General features: G+C 45.2%; 1 protein-coding gene across 1 annotated transcript in view; it reads left to right on the forward strand.

Annotated features, from left to right (window-relative positions):
* Positions 1-12,088, forward strand: part of LOC137421979 (histone-lysine N-methyltransferase ASH1L) — a 328,014-nt gene that overhangs the window by 294,997 nt on the left and 20,929 nt on the right. Inside the window, exon 23 of the mRNA XM_078773027.1 lies at positions 11,418-11,584. Coding sequence (XP_078629153.1) covers positions 11,418-11,584 — 167 coding nt within the window. The remainder of the gene's footprint in view (positions 1-11,417; positions 11,585-12,088) is intronic.

Below are 12,088 nucleotides of genomic sequence, written 5' to 3' on the forward strand. Positions count from 1 at the left end.
GCAATCAGTTGAGAAATCGTAATTTCTCATTTTTGACGTCTGGCATTTTATCATTCTACTAGAAATGTGCCATTTGTTTTGTGAATGCATGAGTTCAGCATTCAAGAATTTGTCTTCAATCTGAATGGTTGCGTCCAAAAAGCGTCCTTTGGCCTGAAGCATTGTCAAAAATCAACATGGAAGCAATCTTTTTATTTGTTAACACGCAGCTGAGATTGTTCTTTGGATGGCCAAATAAACCTCTCAGTTGCTTCACTGTGACCAATACAAAATCTAATGGCGTTGCATACAATAATGTCACAGATGTTTAGATGTTCTGTAGCAATTTATATGTTCCAACTAAAACGGCACTCGGTAAGCGCATACCTCCGCCAGGCTGAACAGCCTACGTTTTGTATCCCACTGATAGGCCGGGTCTGCATCTGGACCTCAACCAAAATCAAATTGGGTATTTGTTGACACCTAACCAACTTGTCCACCTGGTTTTGGCATAATCAGTCCACAACTTTTTTAAAACATCATGTTATATATCGTTTTTGGCCCCCGTCTCTCAATGATGAAGAATCAATTAAAAGTTCTCATATTCGGATCTTCACCAAAATCGATTTGGTTGGTCTATCTCACACACCCTACCTGTCCACCAAGTTTAGTCCAAATCCATCCGTAACTTTTTTTGAGATATCATGCTCACAGACAAATAGAGGTGCAAACAATCACTGTCCACCTTCGATGGTGAGGTAACCAGAACGGCACTCGGTAGAGCACATGCATCCGCCAAACTGAACATTTAACGTTTTGTATCCTACTGATAGGCCGGATCTGCATCCGGATCTTCACCAAAATCTAATCAGCTTGTTCTTGTCACTTACCCAACTCATTCACCGAGTTTTGTCATAATCCGTCCACATCTTTTTGGGATATCTTGCGATACAGCATATCATTTTTGCCCCGTCTCTCAATGGTAAACAGTCACTTGATAAATTCTCGTATCCAGATCCAGATCTTCACCGAAATTAAATAAAGCCGTCCTTTTCACACACCCAACGTGTCCACCAAATTTGGTCCGAATCCCTCCATAATTTTTTGAGATATCCTGCTCACAAACAAACACACAAACAAACAAGAAAATACATCAGGTGGTGGCTGACAGGTATGATGACAATCGAGAGAATCAATAATTAATTTCTTAATTGTGTAATTAAAACAAAGAAATAATAATCATAAAATAATTAATCTCTTCATCAATTGGCTAACAGCATACCTAAACCACCACTGTTTCATCTGAATCTGTAAATTTTGCAAATTAAGTAATTAATCGAAAAATTAAATAATTGGGGGGGAGGGAAGCAAGAGGGGTACATGGTATAAAGCAAATGAACACTTCTAGGAATTTCAGGAAAGAAGTTGGAGATTTGAAAGATGTGGATTTGGGGTGAAGTAACGGGGGTAGAAAAGATCAATGTTTTGGATGGGGGAAGATAAGAGATGGTGGTGAACAGCTGTTTTAAAGACCTGGAGGGGGAGGAGAGGGATTGAAGAGAGTGAGGGAGTTTGTTCCAGAGGCGGGAGAAAAGAGGAATGAAGGAGTGAAGGTGAGCACAGAGCCTAGATTTTGGCAGTTTAACCATAAGAGGGTTGCTGGCAGATCTTGTGTGAGCTGTAGGAATATTTGGGGGACAGAGCCCAGAGAGAGCTGGGGGAGCAAGGTCGGAGGGAGTCGGTAGAAGACAGAAAGACCACCAACCTGCCTGCGGTGAGTGAGTGAATTAATTTTATTAATATACTAATGATTAATTAATTTTATTAATTAAAAAATATATTAACGGTTTTATTAATTTTGGAGAATTTGTTGGTGGTTGAAGGAGAAACGGAAGGAAATATGATTTGGGAGAGTTATACTTCAGACATTAAGAGTTAGTAAGCCACTAATCAAAACTGTTTTATTTAAACTTTACCAGGTGTGTTTATTTGTCATTCAGACACTTCAAAAGTAAATGCTGTTGCACAATTAAGGTTCACAACAAGAATTGTTTGCCTCTCGAATTTAAAGCCTAGGTAGGCAAATGCCATTCGGCCAAATTCTCATTGCACCAACTAGCTTTTGGCCTTGAATTAGTGCAGGTGCAGGTACCTGCACCTTGTGATGCAGGCAGTGCGAGAATGACAAGGTAACATTAGTGATGAGTAGGCGTCCATGTGTATTACTCCGCTTCAATGAGTAACATTTGAGTGTGCGAAGCGGGGAGAAACATCTTGCATGGTGAGGAGGTCGTTTTCATAGGTGGGCAGTGTACGTAAACAAACGGAAACCTTAGGGAAAAGCATTGAAGGAAGACATAAAACGTAGTAGGTGGTGTTAGCAGTGAAAGTGTGGACATGTTTGTAGTTTTTCGAGTTGGACTATTTATATTCATAAATTATTGTTGTTCTTCCTCATAGAGATTGATGGTGATACACTCCAGGACTCTCGCGGAGACATTTGGCTATTTCCGCGATGATGTCTTCAGGAAGTGTTGGTCACTAAATGGACTAAGGGGCCCTGCGTGCTTCTCTATCATCACAAACAACAATGCATTGGATAACTCGACAGGTTGTCAGAAACGGTTTTCCAAAAGAAAAGCCCATTGTTACGATGTGTCAAATCCACAATCTCTATGAGGATTTTTATTCCATAATTGCAAAGCAAAAGTGATGAGGTTATGGGCTTATGTACACAACCATGAACACCACACTCGGTGTGAACGGTAAAAGTGCAATGCACGTGAATGCTCCATTGCCCTCCTTTAAAACTCATACAAATGCGTGGTGACGTAGCTGCCTAGGCCAAGGTCGTCACGGTGTGAGAAAAACCCAACTAATCTAGAGCATGGTCAAAATCTGGTCCTTTACCTGAATGGGTTTTACTATATGGCAATGTTTGGGATTGTGTTGATCTCTAAACCCACATATAAGAAGAGCATTTTCTTTATGGGAAATAATTTTTATTTCAATCAAGTGGAACAAGCTGGGGGCATGGGAAAATGTGGGGAGAGGGTGTTGGGGAAAGAGGGTTAAAAAAAAAAGGAAGGGGGAGTGGTTGGAGAAGGAAAGGAGAGGAGGCGGGTGAAGTAAGGTGTACGGATGGGGGAGGGAGGGTGTCAATGTTATCCATTTTATGGATTAATTAAATACATGGCCTCGTTTCCACTGCAGTCCTCTTAGTGTTTGCTCTATATACCTGGGTGACTCACACAGAGAGTGGTGTTCATTTAAACAAACACATTGTATGCTCTCGCCAACTAAAATGGAAATCATTGTTAAACCACACATCTCATTAAAATCGTTGGTACCTTGTTTTAAATAAATAAATTCCAGAAGGTCTATCCCTTCTGAAGAAGCTCGTTCATATACAGTATCACGTGTGTGTTAAAGATACGGTAAGAAGCCAAACCTACCTTTGAATCATTTTTCAACAATTGCGACAATTGCTTTGCAATACATGTCCCCTACTGATGTGATATTGTCTAAGGCTAAAAATGGCATGACTCTGTGGAAAAATTTGTGAAATGCCCCAAAACTCAATCTTGTTCTGCAACTTAGAATAAAGCCATGTACCAAGTTTCTGTGGAATATGTTAAAGAGTAATGGGAAAAAAGTCTGAAAAACCACAACTGGGACAGACAGACAGACAGACAGACAGAGCGCAAACCCATAATCCCCTCCTGTGAAACTGGTAGGGGACTAATAACAAGAGCATTGTTGAACATGCAAAACACCATGATGCTTGATATATAAACCGCTTGTGTTAAATATGTGAAGCACCATTAACCATCAGGGATACCTATCTCACACACCCTCAAACCGCCCCCCGGCCACCGCAACCCTTCCCCCATCCCTTCATGCAGCAGGAGATTGGGATTTGTAGTTATGTGTGTGTGTGCGTGCACGTGTGTGTCATTGGTTGTTATCTGCATATGCGGGTTTCAGAAGGTGGAAAGGAGCCTTTCCAGGTCTCGAAATATATTGTGTGTGTGTGTGTGTGTGTGTGTGTGTGTGTGTGTGTGTGTGTGTGTGTGTGTGTGTGTGTGTGTGTGTGTGTGTGTGTATAATATGTGTGCATATAATATACAGTATAATACACGACATGAACAAAAGTATGTGGACACCCAAACATCATACATCTAATTCCAAAATCATGGGCATTAATATGGAGTTGGTCCCCCCCTTTGCTGCTATAACAGCTTCCACTCTTCTGGAAAGGCTTTCACTAGATGTTGGAACATTGCTGCGGGGATTTGCTTCCATTCAGCCACAAGAGCATTAGTGAGGTCGGGCACTGATGTTGGGCGATTAGGCCTGGCTCGCAGTCGACGTTCCAATTCATCCCAAAAGTGTTCGATGGGGTTGAGGTCAGGGCTCTGTACAGACCAGTCAAGTTCTTCCACACCGATCTCGACAAACCATTTCTGTATGGACCTCGCTTTGTGCACGGGGGCATTGTCATGCTGAAACAGGAGAGGGCCTTCCCCAAACTGTTGCCACAAAGTTGGAAGCACACAATTGTCTAGAATGTCATTGTATGCTGTAGTGTTAAAATTTCCCTTCACTGGAACGAAGGGGCCCAGCCAGAACTGTGATAAACAGCCCCAGACCATTATTCCTCCTCCACCAAACTTTACAGTTGGCACTATGCATTCGGGTAGGTAGCATTCTCCTGGCATCCGCCAAACCCAGATTCGTCCGTCGGACTGCCAGATGGGGAAGCGTGATTTGTCACTCCAGGGAACGCGTTTCCACTGCTCCAGAGTCCAATGGTGGCAAGCTTTACACCATTCCAGCCGACACTTGGCATTGCACATGGTGATCTTCGGCTTGTGTGCAGCTGCTCGGCCATGGAAACCCATTTCATGAAGTTCCCGACGAACAGTTGTTGTGCTGACGTTGTTTGGAACTCGGTAGTGAGTGGTGCAACAGAGGACAGACGATTTTTACGCGCTACACGCTTTAGCACTCGGCGATCCCTTTGTGTGAGCTTGTGTGGCCTACCACTTCACCGCTGAGCTGTTGTTGCTCCTAGACGTTTCCACTTCACAATAACATCACTTACAGTTGACCTTGGCAGCTCTAGTAGGGTAGAAATTTGACGAATTGACTTGTTGGAAAGGTGGCATCCTATGATGGTGCCACGTTGAAAGTCACTGAGCTATTCAGTATGGCCCATTCTACCGCAAATGTTTGTCTAAGGAGATTGCATGGCTGTGTGCTTGATTATATATACCTGTCAGCAATGTGTGTGGCTGAAATAGCTGAATCCACTAATTAGAAGGGGTGTTGTTTCGACCTGAAGCACACCAAGCCAAGCCTTCAATCACACTGTCTTTATTTATGGATTATCACATGAAAATCTCTTCCTACACATAAAACCAAGAAGGGAGAAAAGAGGGAAAAACCCGAATAGGCCAGTCCAAGAGTAGGCAGGTCCAAGAGTAGGCCAGTCCTAGAGTAGGCCAGTCCAAGAGTAGGCCAGTCCAAGAGTAGGCCAGTCCAAGAGTAGGCCAGTCCAAGAGTTGGCCGGTCCAAGAGTTGGCCGGTCCAAGAGTTGGCAGGTCCAAGAGTAGGCAGGTCCAAGAGTAGGCAGGTCCAAGAGTAGGCCGGTCCAAGAGTAGGCCAGTCCAAGAGTAGGCAGGTCCAAGAGTATGCCAGTCCAAGAGTAGGCCCCAGGGCAGGCCCCATAGTAGGCCCCAGGGCAGGCCCCGTAGTAGGCCCCAAGGCAGGCCCAACAGTAGGCCCCACGGCAGGCCCAACAGTAGGCCCCAAGGCAGGCCCAATGGTAGGCCCAGTGGTAGGCCCCGGTGCAGGCCCAGCACGAGAGGGTAGGAGTAGGCAAGTCCAAGAGTAGGCCCCCAAGGCAGGCCCAGCACGAGAGGGTAGGAGTAGGCAAGTCCACGAGTAGGCCCCAGTGGTAGCTAGCAAGAGGTCGATCAACGTCACCCTTCAGGTAGAGAGATTGCAGCTGGACACTCTACAACCCCGAAAAAGCACTCTGCCATTAGCCCTCCTCCAAAATGGCCACTCACTCCTCTGGATCACTTTCCTGGCCACTTCCCTGCCCCACAGCCAATCTTAGGCTTTATACACATGGACCAAACCACTTGGTCTAACTCACAGGGAGGTGTGGGGGAAGGAAGAAGAAAAAGACCACAAACCGTAACAGTGTCCACATACTTTTGGTCATGTAGTGTGTGTCACATTTTACATGTGTGTATGTCACTATACAGTATAATATATCATGGAAAATATGTGTATATAATATGTGGATAAATCACAATCGTGCATGTATAAATCATGATTCATGTATGTGTGCATGTGCCACATGCGGCTGTCGTCGGTTGTCATCTCCACTCGTGAGTCTCGAAGACAAAACAGAGCCTTCCCCGGTACTGAAGAATCCATATTCACCCCAGCAAGGAATCATTACTCATGGACCAAGCCGTCTCCTTGTACGTGCTCCATTTAACATAGCCTTTCCCGGTCCTGAAGCATCCATCTTATCTCCAGCAAGGAACCACAACTCATAAAACAAGCCATCTCCTTATCTGTGCTCCGTTTCCCCCTCCATCCCCGAAGTGGTCTCTTGGGTTACAACTGGACTCAGTCTCTTCCCTCTCATTCTCATCCATCTCGATCTCATCATGTCTCATGCCCTCCCTGATGGGATAGAGTTGGCAAAACACATCAAACCATAAGGCAGGCCAGGTCACCAGGCTGCATCCCAAACGCATGTTGATCAGAAGCGTACTGGCGGAAACCTTGGGCCCCCCCCCCTCCCCCACAAAACTGCCACCCCCGGCACGGTTCTCACTGCCATCAAAACCATTGTATTTGGCATGGTCGTGGATCCCACTAAACTCGGTCTCATGCAGGCAGAACTTGGCAAAAAGGGAGTCACCAAAACTCGGGTTTTCGTTCTCAGCATGATGGGGTTGGCAAACCCCAACAAACCGCAAGACCAGGCCATGTTTGAAACAATCCTCATCACTCTGGTCACCACGTGAGCAGCCATATACCTTAACAAAGCTGCCGTGCACAGCTTGGTTCTCACCCCATCAAAGTCGTTGTATTCAGCGTGGTCTTCGATCCCATAAACCTTGGTCTCTCCCGTCCTCAAAGTTGAAACTTTGTAAGAGGGAGTACGTCAAAGCTCAGGCCTTCCCTTCCAGCAGCACAGGGTCAACAAGTCCCACTGAGATACAGGGCCAGGCCGCATCACAAACGCATGTCGGATGGCATGATACCAGGCACCTCGTGCGCATCTCGTCCCATCTAAGCTGCCATTTTCAGCTGTCTTCACTGCCTTCAAAACTGATGTATTTGACATGGCCCTTGGTCCTCTCTGACCCAGTCAAGAGGGAGGCAGCAGATCATGCCACCTTCCCCTCGCTGCCATCGTGTGTGGTGTGTTTGTGTGTGTCGTTGGTTGTTATCTCCATTTGCGGGTTTCAGGAGGTGGACCAGAATCCTCCCAGGACCCAAAGTATCCACCTCCTCTTTGGTAAGGGATCATGGACCAAACCATTCAACTTTTTCAGAGTTTTGTTCCAAGAGCTCTTTTCAGGATCATCACCGAACCCCCGGAACGTGTGTGTGTGTGTGTGTGTGTGTGTGTGTGTGTGTGTGTGTGTGTGTGTGTGTGTGTGTGTGTGTGTGTGTGTGTGTGTGTGTGCGCGTGTGTGCGTGTGTGCGTGCGCACTCTCCTCCATCCATCCGGCCCGTAAGACGTAACAATGTTACCATTTGAGCTTTTGTCATCAACTTTTCAACAAAGCTTTATTAAGAATTTGCATTTTGGATCACTGGATTGGTTCACCAATCAAAGGCTTGAAGCAGATTGTTTTGTTTTTTTAGATCAAAAGGTCAAAGGTTAAGGTTGCATTAAATCGTCTATTTTCATATGATTGACCTGAAATGTAAATAATTGGCATATTGGGTCACTGGATTGGATCATCAATCAAAAGCTAGAAGCTGATTGTTTTCTTTTTGAGATCTAAAGGTCAAAGGTCAACTTGGCATAAAATATCAATATGCCAGGCACATGTCCGTGATCCAATATGACACAATTAATTTAGTGTAACATGTGCTCTGTCAAGGTCAATGTCAGAAAATCACCAACTTGCATCTGGCTGACATTAAATTTCAGCAGGGTTTGCATATTTGGTCACTGAAGCCTATTGCTTTCGAGGTCAAAATGTCCAGGTCGCCTAAAATCGTCAATCTTTTGTATTTTTCCATCTATTTTCGTCATGTTTAGCATATGGAAGAAGAGGAAGTCCAAATACAAAGCAGACGCGGACAGGATTTTCTTTCAGATGCATTATCGTTTATTTTGTTATCACATATCTCATTTAATAAATTTCCTACTGGACTCTTAATTTTTCATCCCACTGTATATATGTGTGTGTATATATATATATATATACAGTGGAACCTTGACTTACGAGTTTAATTCGTTCTGTGACCGAGCTCGTAACTCAATTTGCTCGTTTCTCAAATTAAATTTCCCCATTAAAATGCTATTAATCCGTTCCAGCCTGCCAAAAACCACACCAATTTTTTTTTAAATATACAGTATATATAAAAATATCTTGCGCTTTATATTTCACCTGTATGCAGCATACAAGTTGGCAGGATGGCCTGGACTGGAGGTACGCACACTTGACTCTAAAGTCTAAACTGTCCAGCCTGGGTTTGAATCCCGACCCAGCTATAACCTGTCATGGGTGAATCACAGGCAGGGTGATTCATCAATGTGTGTACCGCTAAACTGGGCGCCCCGTTTGCGTCCCATTAGTTGTTGGATGTTAAGGATCTCACCGTGTTTTCCACAAAGAGAAGGCGAGCTATCGCCGGCACTCTGAACAAGTTGTGGCCTGGCATGGCATGAACATGAAAACATGAACATGAACATGAAATGTTCGACATGAACATGAAATTTTCCAAAATAACCAAAATGCGAAAACAAAAATGCAGCGCTATACGACAGAGATACTGTACTTGCACGGCAAGATAACCACGTGACCGGAACCCACCTGGCGGCGTAAACTCAAAATAACCAACATGCGAAAACAAAAATGCAGCGCTATACGACAGAGATACTGTACTTGCACGGCAAGATAACCACGTGACCGGAACCCACCTGGCGGCGTAAACTCAAAATAACCAACATGCGAAAACAAAAATGCAGCGCTATACGACAGAGATACTGTACTTGCACGGCAAGATAACCACGTGACCAGAACCCACCTGGTGGCGAAACTCAAAATAACCAACATGCGAAAACAAAAATGCAGCGCTATACGACAGAGATACTGTACTTGCACGGCAAGATAACCACGTGACCGGAACCCACCTGGCGGCGTAAACTCAAAATAACCAACATGCGAAAACAAAAATGCAGCGCTATACGACAGAGATACTGTACTTGCACGGCAAGATAACCACGTGACCAGAACCCACCTGGTGGCGAAACTCAAAATAACCAACATGCGAAAACAAAAATGCAGCGCTATACGACAGAGATACTGTACTTGCACGGCAAGATAACCACGTGACCGGGTGGCGAAAGCTCGTAACTCAGATCTCGGCTCGCATCTCAAAGCAATAAACCGCCCGAGCGACGGCTCGTATCTCGAAAAACTCGTAAGTTGGGGCACTCGTAAGTCAAGGTTCCACTGTATATATATATTGTTGTGGTTTTGGAATAAAGGATAATCCCCCTTGTAGGTAGACGCACCACAACATGAAGCCTCGCGATAGTTCAGTTATTTCTTAGTGAATGTAAGCGTAGTCCTTTCCTGTGTTAGTCTTGCGTTGAGCAGGCCAGTGAGTAGGGCGGTCTTTTGGCGCTGGAATGCCACGTGCTCGGCCTGAACAAGTCTGGCAAGGCCGAAGGGAGGAGCTGCAGGGGGAGTGGCCGGTAAGCAACGAGCCGCCAATCAGGGCTCGAGGGGAGTGACTTACCACGGCGACGAGAGGTGGGGCTTGGAACATTCGAGTAAAGCCGGGGCGGAGCCATAAAACCCTGCCCCGGGTACCCCCGCCGGAGAACGCACGAGAACGCGAGTCGGGATCGGAGTCGAGATCGGAGTCGAGTCAGAGCCGGGGAGTATCGTGAGTCAGTTCTGAGTTGCTGTTCTGAGTTGAGTTGAGCTGGAGTGAGTGAGTGAGTGAGAGAGAGAGAGAGAGTGAGAGAGAGAGAGAGAGAGAGAGAGAGAGAGTGAGTGAGTGAGTGAGTGAGTGAGTGAGTGAGTGAGAGAGAGAGAGAGAGAGAGAGAGAAAGAAAGAGAAAGAGAAAGAAAGAAAAAGAGAAAGAAAGAAAGAGAAAGAGAATCGCCCAGCCCCTGAACAATTGCCTGTTATCGTCTATATACACGAACTTGCCCTGTGCCCTGCGCTCTGCGCTGCATTAATCGCGCTTGAGAAGACTACCCGTTCCGGGCCACAGACGCGCGATCTCCTCCTGCCTGCATACGTTCCGTGACCACCAGAGGGCCACGCCGGGCGAGCTGTTCCGGAGTGGACGACGCCAAGGCGCGTTTGGCGCGCGAACTGCTCTTCTTCTTTTCCCCATCTGCATGAGTGGGCCCTGTGTCTGGTAATTAGTTAACATTGATTAAGTGCCTGCTCTGTGTCTCTTCGAATCCTGTACATTATAAATAAATCGTGTTATTCCTCTTATTTGACCGTCCCCGTCCCTTCCATCCATTGGCCTAGCATAGTACGAATATAACCGCTCGAATCGGGTTCCATAAAAGTAACGGCACGAGTCACGTGATACGCATACCGCTCGGGCGTACTTGATTAAGCGTGGCTTGTGCGAGGTCCGGTCCCCCCTTTCGTGGCAGCGTGGGTCAAAGGTACGAGCGGCGTCGACCCGATACCCTTTTTTCACGCTTGCTGCAGAAGTGGCGATTCGGCCTCGTGGACACGAAGACCCAAGGGAAAAAAAGGGGTTTAATCCCCCCTTTGTAACGTGGAACGGGCTTCGGGAGATCCGCAACAATATATATATATATATATATATATATATATATATATATATATATATATATATATACACACACACACACACACACACACACACACACATATTCCTTTCCTGTTGAGCTCAAGGCTGGTTCGTTCAACTATTTAATACTGCAGTGACTACATATTGAGCAAAGAAAATGCATAATCAATGACATCACCCGATGGAGAGAATACAATTTGAATTTCATATTCCAAATGCTCAAAAAGCATTGTATTTGGAATAGGAAACATAAATGCAGTGGTTTAATCCTTGGATTATTTGGGATGTGTTGTACTTGTACAGTTTGTCATTTAGGATGAAAGGTTTGCTTTGAACATTTTTTTTTTTAATGTCGCTTGACACACATTCCCAGGGAGACCCAAGGGTGCTCGAGAAGAGGACATTTACATCTGTGACTATCGCCTCGACAAATCCGCGCACCTCTTTTATAAGATCCACCGCAATCGCTATCCCATCTGCACCAAACCCTATGCCTTCGACCACTTTGCCAAGAAGCTTGCACCCAAGAGAGATTTCTCGGTAAGGTCTTCTCCTCTCCTTGGGGGCGGGTGTTGGTGGTTGGGTGTGTGCTCATTGTGACCTTACTGTGGTGGGAACATGTCATGTAAACAAATTAGTGTCCAGAAAGAGCACAACAGATCTTTAATGTTATTATCCTTTTGTATTAGTGATATTTATGCATTAACTTCGGAGCCACCATGAGGCTTCCTTAGCTTATCGGAACCCTTGTACACATCAGTGTGATTTGCACTTTATAGAGAACATCATACATGTCATTCAGTATCTTAGCAGCATGATTGAAAATGTTGACAGTCAGCTTTCAAACATTGCATTCAAAAACTATTGTTTTCCCGGGGTTATAATAATAATAATAATAATAACAAGACGGGCCACTTTATAACTGTAGGCAATTATGACTGGAATCCAACCTCACCACTTTGATACAAACCCGCTTTGATACAAACCCGCTTTGATCGGACACGTGACCCATGACGTCCTCTTTTTAAACTGAATTCAGAATTG

Source organism: Myxine glutinosa, chromosome 2 (assembly GCF_964187855.1).
Source record: "Myxine glutinosa chromosome 2, kmMyxGlut1.1, whole genome shotgun sequence".
In the NCBI taxonomy this organism is placed as follows: domain Eukaryota; kingdom Metazoa; phylum Chordata; class Myxini; order Myxiniformes; family Myxinidae; genus Myxine; species Myxine glutinosa.